This window comes from Cicer arietinum, chromosome 8 (assembly GCF_000331145.2).
Source record: "Cicer arietinum cultivar CDC Frontier isolate Library 1 chromosome 8, Cicar.CDCFrontier_v2.0, whole genome shotgun sequence".
Lineage (NCBI taxonomy): Eukaryota > Viridiplantae > Streptophyta > Magnoliopsida > Fabales > Fabaceae > Cicer > Cicer arietinum.
Window position 1 is genome coordinate 22945806 of NC_021167.2, and position 17770 is coordinate 22963575.

Below are 17770 nucleotides of genomic sequence, written 5' to 3' on the forward strand. Positions count from 1 at the left end.
AATTATATTGAGAAGGTGTTAGAGAGGTTTAACATGAGAAATTGCAAACTTCTTAGTACTCCACTTGCTACTCATTTTAAATTGAATTCTGATAAATGTCCTACAAGTGAGAAAGACAGATAAGAGATGAAAAATGTTCCTTATGCATCCGCAGTTGGTAGTTTGATGTATGTTATGGTATGCACAAGGCCATATATTGCTCATGCAGTTGGAGTTGTTAGTCGGCTTGTCTCTAATCCTGGTAAAGATCATTGACAAGCAGTGAAGTGGATTCTCAGATACCTCAGAGGCACTTCCAAAGTGTGTTTATGCTATGGAGGTGGTGAACCTGTGTTGGATGGCTACACAAATGCAGATATGACAGGTGATCTTGATTCTAGAAAATCTACTTCTAGTTATATGATGACTTTTGCAGGGGGAGTTGTGTCTTGGCAATCAAGACTACAAAAGTGTGTTGCTTTATCCACTATTGAAGTCGAGTACATTGCAGCAACTGAAGCTTCCAAAGAACTCTTGTGGATGAAGAAATTCCTACATGAGTTAGGCCTCAAGCAAGACAAGTTTGTGTTATTCTGTGACAATCAGAGTGTGATCCATCTCAACAAGAATTCGACTTTTCATGCAAAGTCGAAGTATATTGAAGTGCGGTATCATTGGATACGAGATGCACTGGAAACGAAGTCACTTTTAATTGAGTAGATTCATACTGATGAGAATGGTTCAGATATGATGACGAAGACCTTGCCTTTGTCGAAGATGATATGCTGTAGAAAGAAAGCTGACATGGTTGAGCAGTACCTTCCTACTTGAGTCGTGAGGGGGAGATTTTTTGGGTGGGCTCACTCCCCAAGTGGAACCCATAAGTTTTATTAGTATTAGTATTAGTATTGAAAAAGAAGAAGAAGTAAATGGGAAAGAAATAAATGGGATTTGAAATCCCTATTTTAGAGGTGATGAAGAAAAGAGAACAGTTGTCAGAGAAGAAAAATAAGGGTTTGGTTCTGGTGGTGGTAACAGGTGTATAGCAAACTTGCTCTCCGTTTGATCTACAAATTTAGTATGTTATTCCTACCATTGAGTTTATTACTTTAATATATAGTTTGAGTATTTTTATCTTCTCTTAGAGTTACTTTGATATACCCGCTTAGTGGAAGGTTGTTATAAGGTTGTTATTGTTGATTGATGTTCCCTATTGTTATTAGGAAGACTCTGGTGTACCAATTAATTATTATAGTGGAAGTTTTTACTAGATTAGGTCCCGTGGTTTTTATTCTCTCAATTTGAGGGAAGTTTTCCACGTTAAAAATTGTGTTTGTCTCATATTTAATTTTCTGCCAATTATTTTTGTTCTGTTAGAATTGTATTTTTTGTTTGGCCATTTATCTGCACAGGTGAGGAAAAATTTATTCCGCATTATTGAAATAATTATCGCTAATTATCTCTGGTTTTTTTCAACAAAGATGTAGGAATTCCAAGTTTAGTGGGTAGTGTGGGTGGTGGAAGTGGTAGTCATAAAAACCAATATCACTTCATTTCACACTTATTAATGTCTCGGTATCCAATGAACTTGGGATTCTTACCATGTTTTGTAATATTCGGAATATCATATTCTTCTTTGTATCTCATCAATTATTAGATACTCTTTTGTGCAATTCAACAATCTCATCATCTACCAATAGTAATTGCACTTTTTATCCTAAAGAAGTTACTTGTTGAGTATATTATAATCAGACAATAAAACAAATTTCATTTAGATATTAAGACGAAACAATTAGATATTTAGATAGAAGAAAAATACCAAGCAATAGTAAAATTGAGAGACACTTCATTTTCTTGAATTGCACTGGTTTTTCAGTTCCTGCAATTAAAAAGAAATTTTGAGAAACATTAAAGATCTATTAGGCCTCGATAATCCTAACAATATGATCAAAACCAAAAATCTTTCTTTAATATTTATAGAATCAAATAATAACTAAGACACCCCAAAATCTACAAAATGTGGAATTAAGAATTTTGTTCAAAATGAAGTTTAAATTTAATAAAAATAATAACAAATATAGATAACCTGCAAAAACAAAAACTTTTTAAAAAAATTATGAAAACCCAAAAGCTTAATTTTTAGTTTTGAACCTTAGACAAAAACACCATTGTAGCTTAAATCTTGCAGATAAATCAACAAGTTTCAAATTAAAATCCAATATTATTTTCAAAAAATGAAATACACATACAAAGAACAATTAATTGAATTCAAAATATAATAATATTACATAATTCATTAGACTTAAAGATCATATGAAAAAATTGCATAAATAAATCAAGTAAGTAAAATTTAATTTATTTATTTTACTAAATTGAAGTTCAAATTCAAATATAAACTAAGATTTAGTAATGATGGTATATCTTTGGTACTCCAACGATTTGATTTGTAAGAAGAAGAAGAAGATCTACTTATGTTTAAAACTATATTACACATTGAATTTTACTTATTCGATTAAGTATACTATTTTTAAAATTTTATGAAAATTTTCATATTTAATCTACTCAGTAAGAATTATTAATTATACAATCAGATAATATCTAAAATGACTTACTAAAGGGTTACTCTCATAGTAAATTAATCTTCACCAATATATACAATATATATAGTGAAAATCCAGTAACTCAAATAATAACTCTTTTAAACTATTTCAAACACATGTGAATTTCAAAAAACATTAATGTTGAGTTTTTGGAAATTCAAGATGATGGGATAGGACAAATTTTTGTTTTTAAATTTTTAAAAAGGGTAAAATAGGTATTTGTGTAAAATGTAGCGTAGGGGGTATAATGAAGAAAATTTTATCAAAAAAACAAAGAGATGATGGGATTGTAAACCTAAGCCCAATCCAATTTGGCCCATCATTCACTAAAGACAAAACTCAAAATGAATAAGCTCAGTTCTATTATAAGCGATTCTGTAAGCTCCAATCCTCATAGTGATTCTACTTATTTTCTTTCATTTAAAGTTGTTTACTTGCAGCTTTTTATTACAATATGGAGTTTATGGGGTTCCACTTATCAGCTTCTAACTCATATTCTCCCACTTTTAAGGTTTTTCTATTATTTTCATTTTTCCCATTTTTCTATTTTAATGTTTTGTGTTTTAGTTAGATAGCTTCATTAATCATTGCATTTCCTATATTGATATTACCTTTGTTCCTTGTTATAAGCTGATTTTGTAATTTTTATTTATCTTAAAAAAAATAGGTAGTGTATTTAGGTCGTGTTTGGATGAACAACTTAATTGAGAGTTAATAGCGTAAATTATTTATTTTTATAACTAAAGATAAAATAAAGTGAAATTCTGTTTATGTAAATTATAAATTGATTTCGTAAGCTATCCTCGTAAGTTTATAGAAATAACTTGAAAATAGCTTATAGACATGTTACAACTTGCAAGTTGTTTCTATCTTCCAAACAGCTAATGGAAATAAGCTGAAAAGAGAAAGAGCTTATAGACATGTCATAATTTGTTTTTGTCTTTCAAACAGTTTTACAAATGTGTATGTCAATAGAGACGCTCAAATAAGTCAATCCAAATACACTTTTCATGTGTGTTTTGTGGGTGTGGATGTTACTAAAATACCCTTTTGTATATAGATGTGTTCAACTCTGACTTTTGATCTGTGAAGACATTCGGTATGTTTAGAAATAAAATGTATAAAGGAATGTATCTAGTAATTTAAAATGAGACTTATATTTAGGGACAATTTTTTTCTTCCAAATGAGACTTATATATAGAAACAAATGTGGTATTTGGTAGTATAAGCCTGGGGAAGCAATCATTAGTGGAAATGAAAGTTAAACTATAAGTTAAAATTTGTTTATATTGGCCAACCAATGATTTCAACATTGAGTAGTTAGATTCAATTTGAATTAGTTTCTCAGTAATAAGAGTTTCTCAATTAACATAAAGTTAACATTTTATAAGCTTTCATTTGTTGATGGAGAAGTTAAATGAGACAGCTTGTGAAAAAATTGAGATACAGAACCAACTCAGAAATTATTGTTTAAAAGACTTAAAATTATTGCAAGTTTTTTTAAGATGTATATTAAATGCTTTTTGAGATGTTTATCTAAAATGGTTGATACTTTCCTGATGTGTGTAACTGATTCTGAGAGAGGAGCTCAATTTTAATTTCTTTTAGGGTAGTGTAATCTCAGAAGTACATTTTTGATTTCATTGTTATATGTGGTGAAATTGACTTTGAGATGTTACTCAATTACTCTAATGCATTATCTTCACTGCAATGGTTTTTCTGCACAACTCTTGTTTGTAATTCCTATTTATTATGATGCCTCGGAAATTTTTTCAGTTACTGAATGATGTTTGTTCTGTTTCGTCAAATTCTCTTGCATCCAGAAACATCCATCTTGATATTATTGTTGTCAAATAGCAGCTATAGCGTAGCAGAATTTGAACCAATTGTTATTGCTGTTCAACAATACGCTATTTAGTACAAAGTGTTTCCAAATAGCTGTTATAGCAGCGCTATTGTACTGTAGTGTAGCAGAATTTGAACAAACTTCCTCTTTCCACTTTCCACGTTCCGCAATTGTCAACACTACTTGATATGCTAACACCGACTCTGATGCCACTTGAGTCGTACTACTCCTTTTTATCTATGTTCCATAACTATTCATCTCAATGCAATGTTTAATATCATATGTGGAATAATAAGTTGATATCTCTTGTGTCTGACTCTAACTGGACATGTATTATTGGTCCTTCCATCATAATAATTGAAGTTGTAATTAGTTCCATTCTTAAGATGTAATGAACCTTTGTTTAAATATGATTCTTTTTTGATATAGTGATTCTAGTGACTGATTTTCTCCAATGGCTGATTGATTTATGTATTGCCATGTAGATGTATGGTAGGTACCAAAATCAGAATAGAAAGAAACTAAGAAAAATGTATGGATAACTCTCTTAATAGAAGATGAATCATCTTTACAAGTTATGTTAACATAAATGTTTGTTTTTGATACCTGGTATAGAGATTAAGATGTTCAATACAACATGTCGCGATAAAAGGGGGAAAAAAGGAATCAAAAGTTAGCCAAACAATTCTCAAATTGTTTCTAGTGTTATTTTCTTAAAGTGTTTTTTCCCTTCTCAATAGTTTATTGTAGCCTTACTCTTACTAATGAAACAGAGAAAGTGCCAAGGTAGTTTGGTAGAGCCTTAATCATCCAAAGTCATGTAAATAGAATCCTCTGCGAATAGCAGAAAATAGTGGTTTATTCAAATTCTGCTATGCATAGTGTTACCATAACCACTATTTGACAATACTTTGTACTGAATCTCGTATCTTGGAACAATAGTGGTTTGTTTAAATTCCGCTATGCAATAGCGCTATAGCCTATAGCACTGCTATAGTTGCTATTTGACAAATCTGATATAATATGGTTCTTAAGTTTATCTTTCCTGACAGGCTTGATGGAACTTACACTCACCTTTGTCTTTGTTGCAGCTTAAGTGTCAACAATTCGACAAGGGTCGATTGACATTACCTGGGGTTATACTTTGTGCTAATCGTAAGCTTAAACACGACGAAACTGTGTGGAGACAGAAACAGTCAACACAAAATGTAGATTTCCCACCAAAATTACCAAAGAAAAAGAAAAAACCATACGCTATTCCCTTTAAAGAAATGAAACAGGCTGCAAAGGTTGAGAGAAAACTTGCTAGCATGGGAATAGAGAAACCTCTTGAACCTCCAAAGAGTGGATTGCTTGTTCAAAACTTAGTTCCGGTTGCTTATGAAGTATTTGATGCTTGGAAGCTTTTGATCAAAGGTCTTTCTCAGCTATTGCATGTGATTCCTGTATATGGCTGTAGGTAGACCATACTGAGCCTATCTTCTAATCATTTTTTGTCAATTTCCAATTTCTTTGTATTTGTTTTCTTTTATTTTAAGAGTTAATATATGAGAACTAATTTTACACTGACAACCAATTAGAACCAAGTTTTTTACAGTTATTTTTAGAAAACAGTTTTATAATGTGCTTATGTGGCAGTACAATGAATTGTTATTGGATGACAATGTAAAATAATGTTACATTGCCAGTGCATCTCCGTTATACTCTTAATATATATACATTAAATTAGTTTTAGAGTGCCATCCAATGGCAGCCCTATATTTTACCATGTCATGCCACTGATTTTAAAGTGCAGTTACAAAAGTGTGGTGATGTGGTAAAATATTGGATTATCATTGGAAGTTAGTGTAAAACTAGTTTACACTGGTAGTGCATGTCCCGTTTTTTCTTATTTTAATGTTGATGCAGGAATTAAATTCTTGTCAATTCAATTCTTGCAGCGAATGCTCCGAAGTTCATGTGGCTCAGACAGGTCACTGCATTCTAGATTGTGAAGGCCGTACGAGTTCAACGCGTCATAGTTCTCATGCATGGGTGAAAGGTTCCGTCAACGATATACTTGTCCCAATTGAGTCTTATCATCTCTTTGATCCATTTGGTAAGCGCATTAAGCATGATACACGGTTTGAATACGACCGAATTCCAGCTGTCGTCGAACTCTGCATTCAAGCTGGTGTGGATATCCCTGAGTATCCTTCACGTCGAAGGACTAATCCCATACGAATGGTAGGAAAGAAAGTAATTGAAAGAGGCGGACATCTCGAGGAGCCTAAGCCATTGCCCATTGCAGAGTCCTCTCCAATCATCGACTTTGATACTTACCGAGCTTGTGAGCGATTTCCACGTCCACCATTGTCAGAAGTACCTAAAATTGCTCAAGAAACAATCGACGCGTACGAAATTGTTAGAAAAGGTGTCAAGAAGTTGATGAAGAAGTACACGGTGAAAGCGTGTGGTTATTGCTCGGAGGTTCATGTGGGACCATGGGGTCACAATGCTAAGCTATGTGGATCATTTAAACATCAATGGAGAGATGGAAAGCATGGTTGGCAAGATGCTACTTTAGATGAAGTTTTACCTCCAAATTTTGTGTGGCATGTTAGAGACACTAATGGACCTCCCATTAATGCAGCATTGAAGAGATACTATGGAAAGGCACCTGCGGTAGTCGAAGTGTGCGTGCAAGCCGGTGCGCGTATTCCAGTTGAGTACAAGCCGATGATGAGGCTTGACGTTGTAATTCCGGACACCGATGAGGCAAGAATGATTGCTTGATGTGATCTCACAAAATGCAGGTTGTATCTCATTGCCTTGAATGGATGCTAGTTTTGGATGTATTCAACATGTATATATAATATAAGCCAATAGTAGAACAAGTAGGTTATATCACTAAATTTTGGTGTGTGAATTTGAATGTATAATGTCTTAAACTAGTGAGAAGAATTATGTAATAAGATCAATGCATGTGTTAATTTATTGTATGTTATGTATTCAATAAAATCAAATTGTATACTCAATATTTTCTTTTTTATAGTCACATAAATGTCGCCATGACTTTCTCTTCTTAAAGATAGAGAATTAATTTTTGTAAATTATTTTGTTACCACAATTTTATATTTTTGGTTGATAAAGAATAATATCTTTTATTTATTTATTTATACGTGACATGGTATAATTACTAATAGAAATTCAGTCACAACAAAGAATGCTCCTTTTGTCCCTAAAAGGATGATACATTTGACAATCATTCAAAGTATTTGAAATGAATTTAAAATCCTTTTACACTGAAACTATTTTAAAGACGCATATAATAAGACATAACAAAATGAATATTTCGTAAAAGTGTTTTACATTGACAACGCATTCATTCAACTTTTTTTCATGACAAACTATTAAATATTTTAACATGTGAATCGAAATGATGTAATTGGTCTCTTTTCAACATTAACACAACATTATAATTTAGATGTCGATATGATTATATTAGTACTAATACATCATATAATCTATTAAAATTTAATTAATAGTTAAGCGTATTTTGATGAGAATAATATTAGGAATAGTCATGTTTTACATCCTAAAGATGATATACTATAATAATATATACTTTTTTTACTATTGAATAAAACATAAAACTTAGGTGCAGTGACACAGATGTTCTCTTTTGCCACATTGTCAAATAATGGGAAAATCACTTGTTCTTCATCGACAACATCATTGTCAAAATCTTCCTAAATTGCAATCATGCTGTAAGTATCTTAAAAAATCTACTCCCTCTTAGTCAAAAAAGAATCTACTCAATCTCATATCACTATCAGAATCTTTTCTTGTACTAAATTATCACAATGTTTTTAATTTTTAATCTTTATGTATCAAAAATATAAAAATAAATTGCACAATCTACTAATTATGATAATGACATAAACGATTTTATAATAGTTATAATAAAAATTAAATATTATTAATAATTTAAATATTGCGATTGATCAATAACATAAAAATTATTTACATCAACGATATAAATTAAAATTATATTCTTATTAAGAGAAAAATGGTGATACAATATCAATGTAAACTAAATTTACCATGAGAATAACCAAGAACGTTTGATTTTATCATTTTATTAAATAATTATAAATAAAAAATTACATAACTATACATTTTCTTTAATCTCTTTTATTAACCATCATGTTTGCTTTTGTACATATAGTAAAATATATCAATTGCACGTCCAATAATTCAAAAAAGGTCGAAACATTGCTTTTGATATTACCGAATATTTTTATATTTTCTTATAGACAAATATCACTAACTTAAATTATGTTAATTTTTTAAATTAAATCTAAATTAACTCAGTAACCAAATCACCTATGAGAACTCAATATCTCTAAGGCTCTGTTTGTTCCAAGAGAAATAAGGTAGAGAGTAAGAGAAGAGAGCAATTAAAAAGAGATAGGATATTGTTTGATTCATTTTCTAAAAATTCTATTTTAGTATTTTAAAATTTATTTGTCATTACTTGTTTTTAAAAAATGTTATGTAAAACTATTTTTAATATTATATTTTTAAAATTAAAAAAGCAAAATAAATAAATGGTATTTTATTTTTCAGTTTTCAGTTTTTTTAACATTCTAGTCAAAAAATTATTTTAAAAATTAGAGTTATCAAACATATTTTTTTTTAAATTTTCATTTTGAAAATGATTTTCTAAAATTTATTTATAAAATAATTTTCAAAAACTAAAAAATAAAACACAATCAAACAAATCTCTTTTATTTGATTGTCATAGAATTAAAAAAGAGAGACTATTTAGCTTTACTTTTTAATTTTTGAAAACTATTTTATAAATAAATTTTAGAAAACTGTTTTTAAAAAAAAAATTAAAAAAAAAAATCTGTTTGACAACTTTAATTTTTAAAACAGTTTTAGACTAGAGAGTTAAAAAACTGAAAAATGTAAAGTAAAACACAATTTATCTGTTTTGCTTTTTTAATTTAAAAAGGTATAATATTAAAAATAATTTTACAAAACAGTTTTTAAAAACAAGTAATCCAAACAAATTTTTAAATTTTAAAATACTAAAATAGAGTTTTTGGAATATGAATCAAACAAGGCTTGTTTGATTGTGTTTTACTTTTTAGTTTTTGAAAACTATTTTATAAATAAATTTTAGAAATTCTTTTTTTAAAAAAATTAAAAAAAAATCTATTTGACAATCTCAATTTTTAAAACAGATTTTGACTAGAGAGTTAAAAAAACTGAAAAATGAAAAGTAAAACACAATTTACTTGTTTTGTTTTTTTAATTTTAAAAAGTATAATATTAAAAACAGTTTTACTCTTTAGAAACAAGTAATCTAAATAAATTTTTTAGTTTTTAAATTTTAAAATACTAAAATAGAGTTTTTAGGATGTAAATCAAATAGTTTTTGAAAATTATTTTATAAATAAATTTTAGAATTTTTTTTTTCAAAATAAAATTTTAAAATATAATGTTTGGCAACTTTAATTTTTAACACAGTTTTTTGACTAAAGAGTTAAAAAAACTAAAAAAATGAGAAGTAAAATACTATTTATCTGTTTTACATTTTTAACTTTAAAAAATTTAATATTAAAAATAGTTTTACAAAACAGTTTTTAAAAATAAAAAATCTAAACAAATTTTTAAATTTAAAATACTAAAATAGTGTGTTGTTTGGTATAAAAGAAAAAGAAGAAAAATAAAAGAGAGAAATAATTATCTCTTTTCTTTCGTTTGGTTGAATAAAAATTGAGAAGAGAGAAGTGTAATTTATTTTGAAAAGACTAAAATATCCTTATAATTTAAAACTAGAAAAACATTCATGTATTGTCTGTGTTTTATTTTTTTATCATAATTTAATTAAAGAATTATATTATTTAATTAAGTTATTTTTTAATTTAATTTAATTTAATTTAAGTAATATATTTTTATTAGTTGCTTTAACAAAACTTAACATAGTATAAATATATATAAGTGTTTTTTTTATTAAGGGACGTTACATTCACTTTGCACAGCAAATATATGAATATTCACATGAAAAAAGCCTTCCACTATAAGGGCATAAATGGAATAAGATTAAAAAAGAAAAAACAAAATTTTCTCTTCCCTTTCTTTCCACTTGAGGAGAGATTAAAAAATGACCTGAATCTCATCAAATTTTAATCTCTTTTCAGACTCTTTCTCGTGCTTTCTTCTCTTTTCTATTTCTCCTATGAACAAACATATTCTAAATATACTTTATTTCTATTTGATTTTTTTTTTTCATTATGATTAAAAAAATATAATCAAAATTCCAATCACCAACGTACAAAGTTTAAAATTAAAATAAAAAGTTAAAATGTTCGTAGAATATAAATCAACCTAAATAATTTAGTGAGTAATTCAAATAAATAATAAATTATTATATTTTATTATCTGTAAATCAAATTTTAAATAATCAGATATTTCTTTTTCTAAAAACCGGATGATTAATTAAGAAGAAAAAAATTCAACCTAAACCAATCACCAACATAAAAAGTTTAAAATTAGAATGTTTGTAGAACATAAATCAGCCTAAATAATTAAGTGATTAAATTCTTCCCTGAAAATGATTATTTATTTTCTTAGTCAATAAAGTGAATTGGAGTTCACTACATAGAATTTTTTTTAGAAAAAACACAGACAATAATTTAGTAAAGCAATGAAACCCTTTGTACTACGTTTGTCACTGATTATTTTTGTTCCTCTGCTTCTCTCCCTCTTGTTTTTGACTTTTATGCCAAAGGAAACAGCTATGGCAACCTATGAAGCATTTGGAGTGAGGATAGAGAAGAATCCATCACAATCCAAACTCAATGAACTTGGAGTTTCAACTTGGCCTAAGTAATTTTCTTTGATCTTCACTTTTTCTTTTCAATTATTATCAAGTTTGGTTTTTTTATTGATTCTAGTGATGTTTCTTCTCTAAAGTTTGAAGCTTTTTTGCATTACAAATTTTGGGTCTTGATAATTTGTGTTTTATACTCATATTTGTTGTGGGGGTGCTAATAGCATGTTTTTTGTTTTCTGGTTTTTTGCTTAAACCCTTCATTTTAGGTAATTTCCTTGCTCTTCATTTTTTTTCTTCCCAATTGTTGTCAAGTTTGGTTTTTTATTGATTTTAGTGATGTTTCTTCTTTAAAGTTTGAAGCTTTTTTGTGTTACAAATTTTGGGTCTTGATCATGTTTGTGTTTTACACTCATATTTTGTTGTAGGGTGCTAATAGCATATTTTTTGTTTTCTGGTTTTTTGCTTAAACCCTTCATTTGAGGTAATTTCCTTGCTCTTCATTTTTTTTCTTTCCAATTGTTATCAAGTTTGTTTTTTTTATTGATTTTAGTGATGTTTCTTCTTTTAAGTTTGAAGCTTTTTTGTATTACAAATTTTGGGTCTTGATCATGTTTGTATTTACACTGATATTTGTTGTGGGGGTGCTAATAGCATATTTTTTGTTTTCTGGGGTTTGTTGTGAAGGGTACTATTGTGTTGTGTTGATTGCTCTTAAAGTCTTCATTTTAGGTTATTTGGGAGTTTAATTTTGTAAATTAGATGGACTGTAAGTTTTCTGTTCAACCTCTATAAGGATACCACTCGTGTCTAGCGCAAGTGGTTGGTGTGCAGTGTGTGTAAGTGTTGTAAACCTGAGATATCGTGATCGATTTCTACGAATAAAAAGAAACCTCTATAAGGATTCTCAATGTGTTGGATTCCTTGAAAAGCTAGTGTTTGGAGGATACTTTCCTCATTCCCAACATCAGTTTGAAAGTATGCATCTGATAAAAACTACCAAATTTCACATGTCTGTATGTGTGCTTCTAGACAATATTTGTCGTTTGAGGCGCAATTTTGAAAATATGGAACATTTTTTAGTAGCGAGGACGGAGGGAAAGCAGTGCTCCTAATGTTTTACCTCATGTTTTTGCTGCTTAGGGTGGGCCTAGGATCAATGTGGTTTAGTTTTAGGAGGAACTTTTCTCACCCCAAAAGCTCTTTGGATGTATCCGGTAAAAACACAGTTTTCTGTCGTCCAGATGTGTATTTCCAAACTAAAACACAGTTTTTACCTCATGAAAAAAAGGAATGTGCAATGTCAGTATTTACCAATTTTACACAAACAATAAGAACCATATATTTCACCACACAGTTGTAACTGTCATCATAAAATAACTAAGTCCATGTTGGCTTTCAGTGTAAAACTGTTTACACTGACAGCTGATGTGGATTAGGTCTTTATCAATAGTGCATGTCCATTAAACTCTTATCTCATCCGGTTATGTATTTTACTTTTGTGTGTGGTATTTTAGAAATGTGAGGGGTAATGTTACTCCCTTAATTTCCTACTTTATGGTTTATATATGGCCAAAAACTCTTTTTAAATTATATCATATCATCATTTGTTTTTGTATAGTTTATATATTGCCTTCCTAGTTTTTCCTTCATTTTTTGTGATTTGATTCTTTGCCATCTTTTCATAATTCATTATATCTTACGTTACTTTGAATCTTGACCCTGAAGGAGTAGCCGAGTGGTAAGGGTTAAGACACCCAAAAAAGTAGTATGAAGAAGATCCAAAGTTCGATCTCTACTACTAACAAAATCTCTCTCTCCCTAACAAATTTACTACTAACATTTGCCTATTAAAAACAAGAGTTTAATTACTATGACTGAGAGTGTAAAAAGTTTTACATTGTCAATATATCACACCGTTTATGTTGTGACTTTTGATGTAGTTACCATAAAAGTCAAAGATTTTTAATGATTCAATGACTGAGATTGACTGACAGTAGTGTAAAAAACATTTACACTATCAGTGTATACAAATTAAATACAAAAAACAATTACCGAATCTTTGACACCCGAGTCTGAACATTGAACAGGTGGGAAGGTGGTCCAACAAAAATTCCATGGTCCTTTAAAGAAGAAGAAACAATGTATCTACTAGAAGGAAAAGTGAAGGTTAGTGTTGAAGGGTCAAAAGGATCTTTTGAAATTGGAGGTGGTGATTTAGTTGTGTTTCCTAAAGGAATGAACATTACATGGGAAGTAACTGAACCTGTGAAGAAGCACTATAGTTTGAAAAAAGAATGAGCCTATAAATATGCTAATAAGCCTTATTATATATGTAACTCTTGTGGCCTAATTATGCTCTGTATGAATTTCATGAAGTGATTATCAAACACTATGGATATATAGTTGCTATAGTGATTAACATAAAGCCTTCACTTACATTAGATTATACCATTGATTGGAAATGTGTTCATGGTGATTGTGGAGATCATGCTAGTAGATTCATTTGGAGTTGCTCTATGTCAATAGGATTTAATGCCAAAAAAAGGCTTGAGTATGTTTATATATTAAAATATTATTATTATTTATAGTTCTTAAAAATATACACAAATATAAAATGATGTGCTTTTAGTTTTGGTGAAAGACTAAAAATACACCATTTGTCTAACTCATACTAATTGATTTAAGTTGATATATGCTCTAACAAATTTTTATTTAAACATTTTTAAATCATTGCAACTACCTTAAGATATATCTGTTCTTTCATGATCAACTTTCAATAAGAATTTTTTTCAAATTTTAACTTCAAAGTTAGGGTGTCATGATTTACCATGTTATGGTTGAAAATAAGGTTGCCAATTAGCTTATGAATTATGACTAGATTCATGTTTAGTTTGATATAATCTAATTTATTAACCAAGACTTTTCAAAGTATATTAAGCTAGAAAATTAAACATTCTCTAATATTTTAAATTTGATAGACCAATAATTTTTGTTACAAGTCTTTCCCATGGAGCACACTTTTTTTACAAGACAGACATAAATTTGACCAATTTATTCATATAATTAAATAAATATCAATTTATACGTTGACCAATCTGTATAGTCAAACTCGCCTAATAGTGAAAAAAAGTTAATTGTTTTGTTGTTGTAAGTAGAAGTAGCAAAATGATATTCATATAGCTTAACTAAACTTACAAATCCTGATATTATTAAGTTGGAGAAATGAGAATAACCATCAACTTCAGAGAAGAAAAAAATGACTACAATAACGATTCTTTAAGAACAAATGAAAATCTGTATAATGTGCTGCCTAAATTAGCAATGCTACACTACACCTTTCTTTTTTTGTTTTTTCTTTCTTATTTCCTTCCTATTCTATGAGAATTTAGACCAGTAGCTATGCTGTTATACAAGGGATAATTACATCAATTTTTCTTTTTAATGTTATTTTTACAAATAACAATGACAATTATACAATTAATATTATAATGTTACATGCTCATGGCTCTTGATGAAATATCTGAATCCCTCTCTTGTAACTCTGATTGAGCTACTTCAACATTCACCTGCAAAAACGTTTAACCAAATATAAGGTCAAAAATCAAACCTACCAATTAATACTACACAATCATATGGCCCAAAATTACTAATTTCATGTTGATCTTAATAAACAAGATAGGCCCAATATTTTTCGTAACACAACAACAACCAAGCCTTATCTCATTAAGTAGAGTCGGCTACATAGATCAAACGACGCCATAATGTTTTGTAATAGATCATATCTCTATTCAACTCATTAATCTCAGGCTTTCTTAATAGTTGCTATAACTAGTTTCTCTTTTAGTTTTCTACTTTTCTAGGACTTCCTCTGCCTCTAGCAATTTAACTACTCTTCTTACTACAAAATCTACAAGTCTCCTCTCCACATGCTCAAACCACTTGAGTAGAGTTTTAATCATCTTTTATATGGATTAAACTCTCGCTAATGTTGTCATTCATAATTCTAGCTCGTCTAGTCTTTCCACATCCAACGCAATTTTCGCATCACTGATACGCTTCTTTTATTCTCTCGTTTGTTTTTTCCACCCAACACTCTCATCTCATTCAACATCACTAATCTTAACAGTCATGCAATAAAACACCTGAAACCCTCTTCCATTTCAACCAATTAGCTTGAATTTGATGGTTTACCTCTCGTCGTTTTGTACTATAGACCTAAACCATTTACATGAATTTCACACAATAATAGCATTAAAAAATTGATATGACATTCTAATTTTTATGAAAGAATGTACCATTGAATCCTTTGTCTTAGCTAGGTACTGCTCCAAAGCACCGTCTCCGCGAAGAATTTTCCCTCCACATCCAGGAGCATTTAGTGAACCTACCGATTCTTCATCAACAACTACGGCATCAACCCGGTCACTTCCCGACTTATTATCCGGAATCTGGTGAATACATAAGCATTGTGTTCATTAGTACGAAACCGCAGAGATTCACGACAGTTTGCAATAATGAAAGATAGCACGGTCAATAATACCTCAAACATGGCATCAGTTAAAATGTTTTCGAGTAAGGCTCTTAAACCCCTGGCACCAGTGTTTTTGGCCATTGCTTTCTTTGCTACCAGTCTCAGAGCTTGTTCTGTGTAGTGTAGTTTTACCTGAAGTGTAGGCGTAAAGTTTCAGACTCATAGAAAACACGCACGCGCACACATACACACACATAGAAAGAGATGCTTACATTATTCATGCTAAATAATTTCTTATACTGTTTACCAAGAGCATTTTTTGGTTCGGTGAAGACCTGCAAGCCCAACAATAGTTTCATTGTCATATGACAATATATTCACTCGAAATCGAAAATCTAAAAATAAGAAATAACACTAGTACTAAATATGTATTGTAGAATAATAGCAATTTTTTCAAAGTTTGCTACACTATAGCTGCTATTTGACAACACTGGATAAGATCATAGTCAATATGAACAATGAAGGAATACCTGCATAAGTTGCTCTTCGGTTAAAGCCGACAAGCTAACTAAGATGGGGAATCGTCCAATAAACTCTGGTATGAGGCCATATGCAATAAGATCAGAACTTTCCACCTGAAAATTATTAATTCAACTTTTTAAACTCATTTAAAAGTTCTCATGTATAACAAATCCGTTATCACACTTGCCACTTCTATGTTATTTTCTGGTGTTGAGGGCAGTGTTGTCAACCATGGATCGCGAAAAATAGCAGTGCTTACAAATTCCACTATGCTACAGTTCTGTAACACTACTGGTGGCAATTTGTTCAAAACCTGCTACACTGTAGTCGCTATTTGACAACACTGGTCAGAGGATTTGGTAAAGCACATTGCATCGCCGTAGCTTGAGTACAGAACTTATTAGCTTCAATTATTTAAACTATTTATCTGTTTTTCTATCTATCTATTTTGACTTATAATGATTAAAACTAAAAAGAAGGAATAAAATTTCAGCTAATAAGAGACAATTTCTCACCGATTCAAGCAAAGACGATGTTACTGCAGAATCGATTATCCTACCACTTCTCATGTTGGCACGAATTGGTGCTCCGAAACCAATAGAAGAATCTTGTCGTCTGGTTTATTGATTGATAATCTTAGTTAACAAATATTCCGAAGAAATCAATATGTGCGTAAAAATCTGTGATCTGTGAACAACTATTCTTCCAGGATTAAGACATTAAGCATTACCTCTCTGAAATGGTTTTTTCGAGATCGATAAATGCTCCACCACATATAAAAAGAATATTCTTTGTGTCCATCTGCGTGTATTATAGAAAATGAATGGAAGAATATAAATGTATAATCATATAAATTAAAAAAGAAAAAAGATGAGAAAAATTGTCTAATCATATAAATGTCTAAAACGAAACGGTAAGATGACATGATATTTGTTCCAAAACAACAAACCTGGATGTTATCACCTCGCGGATGTTTCCTGGCTCCTTTCTCCGGAACATTTACTATCTAGACAATAAGAAATGATTTTGCGTTTAGGATTCTGTAAGAATGACTTTTACCAATTTAGTGATTATCTCCTCTAAAACATTCCGAATATACAATGCATGAATTGTATAAGTGTGAAAACATTCCAAAAACATGAAAGTGTGATATTATAAATTTTTTTATTGAAATGTAGATTGAAAGAAATTATAATTTTTATGAAAAATATAAGTATACAAATACTATTTAATGCATCAATAATCAATATTGTTTGATATCGGTAAATCATCGATTAAACACCCTTGCTCATATTATGCAATAGAAGCTCAAGATGCAATTTCTATTGGAACTTAAGTGAACAAATTGATTGTGGATTTTAGTTGCAATGAAAATGATGAATTTTCGGAATGTCATGATAATACGATATAAGACGCTGCTAATGGAAAAGAGTAAACAACAAATTCTCTTAACAAAATTCATTAAAGAGAGAGAGAGAGAGAGAGAGAGAGAGAGAGAGAGAGAGAGAGAGAGAGAGAGAGAG

At 29.8% G+C, this 17770-nt stretch overlaps 3 protein-coding genes across 3 annotated transcripts in view; 2 read left to right on the forward strand and 1 right to left on the reverse strand.

Moving 5' to 3' along the window:
- The first annotated feature begins 2930 nt into the window (after positions 1 to 2930).
- On the forward strand, positions 2931 to 7442 carry LOC101495736 (APO protein 1, chloroplastic). The gene is made up of 3 exons (XM_004512539.4): positions 2931 to 3090; positions 5517 to 5884; positions 6366 to 7442. The coding sequence occupies exons 1-3, from the start codon at positions 3034 to 3036 to the stop codon at positions 7198 to 7200; spliced, it is 1260 nt and encodes a 419-aa protein (XP_004512596.1). The 5' UTR covers positions 2931 to 3033; the 3' UTR covers positions 7201 to 7442.
- A 3544-nt stretch (positions 7443 to 10986) lies between these two features.
- LOC101496059 (uncharacterized) lies at positions 10987 to 13837 on the forward strand. Its single transcript, XM_004512540.4, has 2 exons — positions 10987 to 11307; positions 13342 to 13837. Exons 1-2 carry the CDS (start codon positions 11126 to 11128, stop codon positions 13550 to 13552), a joined length of 393 nt encoding a protein of 130 aa, XP_004512597.1. The 5' UTR covers positions 10987 to 11125; the 3' UTR covers positions 13553 to 13837.
- Positions 13838 to 14440: 603 nt separating this feature from the next.
- LOC101513761 (CLP protease regulatory subunit CLPX3, mitochondrial-like) overlaps positions 14441 to 17770 on the reverse strand; it is a 7756-nt gene continuing 4426 nt past the window's right edge. The window contains exons 8-15 of the mRNA XM_004512596.4: positions 17197 to 17253; positions 16978 to 17048; positions 16763 to 16862; positions 16256 to 16360; positions 15998 to 16060; positions 15795 to 15917; positions 15550 to 15702; positions 14441 to 14820 (exon numbers count right to left, since the gene is read on the reverse strand). Of these exons, the coding sequence (XP_004512653.1) occupies positions 14746 to 14820; positions 15550 to 15702; positions 15795 to 15917; positions 15998 to 16060; positions 16256 to 16360; positions 16763 to 16862; positions 16978 to 17048; positions 17197 to 17253 (747 nt within the window). The 3' untranslated portion in view covers positions 14441 to 14745. The remainder of the gene's footprint in view (positions 14821 to 15549; positions 15703 to 15794; positions 15918 to 15997; positions 16061 to 16255; positions 16361 to 16762; positions 16863 to 16977; positions 17049 to 17196; positions 17254 to 17770) is intronic.